Source organism: Brassica oleracea, unplaced genomic scaffold (genome assembly GCF_000695525.1).
Source record: "Brassica oleracea var. oleracea cultivar TO1000 unplaced genomic scaffold, BOL UnpScaffold03100, whole genome shotgun sequence".
Lineage (NCBI taxonomy): Eukaryota > Viridiplantae > Streptophyta > Magnoliopsida > Brassicales > Brassicaceae > Brassica > Brassica oleracea.
This window is the reverse complement of record NW_013619626.1, coordinates 1-1312: the sequence shown is the minus strand read 5'-3', so window position 1 is coordinate 1312 and position 1312 is coordinate 1. Positions and strand designations below refer to the sequence as shown.

At 36.4% G+C, this 1312-nt stretch overlaps 1 protein-coding gene across 1 annotated transcript; it reads right to left on the bottom strand.

Moving 5' to 3' along the window:
• Nucleotides 1-148: 148 nt before the first annotated feature.
• On the bottom strand, nucleotides 149-1249 carry LOC106321807 (beta-amylase 5-like). Its single transcript, XM_013760043.1, has 3 exons — nucleotides 1007-1249; nucleotides 681-920; nucleotides 149-584 (listed from the first exon to the last, which is right to left on the bottom strand). The coding sequence occupies exons 1-3, from the start codon at nucleotides 1109-1111 to the stop codon at nucleotides 432-434; spliced, it is 498 nt and encodes a 165-aa protein (XP_013615497.1). The 5' UTR covers nucleotides 1112-1249; the 3' UTR covers nucleotides 149-431.
• Between the last annotated feature and the right edge of the window lie 63 nt (nucleotides 1250-1312).

Here is a 1312-nt window from a genome sequence, read left to right as displayed (position 1 = left end):
AAATAATATTAATTAAACTAATGACTTATCCTAAAATCATGGAAAATATGACAAGTAATCAAATTAACTAAAATCATGGAAAATATGATAAGTAAGCAAATTTACTTCTCAAATAATAATAGTATAGATTTAATACAAGGTAAAGAGATTTTCAGCATAATGCTTATTAATTTAATTTATTAAATACTTCATCAAACGATAATTACACAAGATTACATATAACTTTATTCAAGCATAACTACACAAACTTTATTCAATCAGATCAAGCACTCTTCACTCCACACAATACAAACCAAAACGGTTTATTTATTCCCGTAACCGAAACGTACGACGAATATAAAAAGTTTGTAGCCACCATCATTTTTGCAGTAGACGTTGCAAAAACCTTTTATTACCACTTCCTTCTCTTATTTTGTTTGACGATAAGATGATCAACCATCAACCTTCATGTCGGTTTCAGTATCCCACTTGAATGCTGCACTTGGCTGAGCCGCGTCCGCGATATCCTCCACCGTCAGGTGCGAGTTAGGTGTCTTCAACGGTACAATCTCATGCCCGTACTTCTCCGCATCTCCACAGTAATCCTTGTATTGTTCCCATTTTAAATACATATTATGTTTTATTACATAAGAGAAAAAGACCAATTTCATGGTATAACTTTAAAGTCTAACTATACTTACTTGGTCAGCGTGCATTTTCCTCACAAACTTCTTGAACAGTTCAAAGTTGTTTTCTTGAAAGACAGTATCGGACAACCGTAGGTAAGTAAAGCCGTACATTCTCAGCTTCGGCTTACCGTTATGGTTAACCCCGTTAGGCCTCGCATTAAGTAGAATCTGATTGTAACCTTTGGTTCCATAGGTCTCTAATGCATTCTCACCAGCAACTTCTATGCCTTCTTTCCATGCTTTGCTCAATACCTAAATAAATGATTTACCAAAATAAATCATGATACAGACCGTTGAATGTGAACGCACAAATCTTGAAATCTATTCTCTTGGTGTACCATTTGAACAAGTTCTTGTGGAGCACTTAGGGCTTCAGCACTATTGTCGGTATCTTTCATCTCAAGGCAAGTGAAGTTGAGAGTGCCGTAGTGTTTTGAGAGCATCCGAGCGATCGGGCGATAACCATCTCTCTCGTAAAGGTTATAATATCCCGCAGTAAGCTCCGCCGCGTGGCTGTGGTGGTTGTACAACCAGTGAATTCCAGAAACCTATCTCGTTCACGTAAACATTTTAGATTCATAAACTAGTTACCTTGCTAGACAAGTTAACTTGAAAAATGCTGAAAAAGTGTTGATTTGTTTTTT

Excerpts from the sequence above, each read along its gene's own strand:
- LOC106321807 (XM_013760043.1), bottom strand. The coding sequence starts at position 1,111 with ATGCTCTCAAAACACTACGGCACTCTCAACTTCACTTGCCTTGAGATG. Across the intron at positions 921-1,006 it reads CACAAGAACTTGTTCAAATG|GTATTGAGCAAAGCATGGAA; the intron begins GTACACCAAGAG and ends TCATTTATTTAG. Across the intron at positions 585-680 it reads GGAAAATGCACGCTGACCAA|GATTACTGTGGAGATGCGGA; the intron begins GTAAGTATAGTT and ends GAACAATACAAG.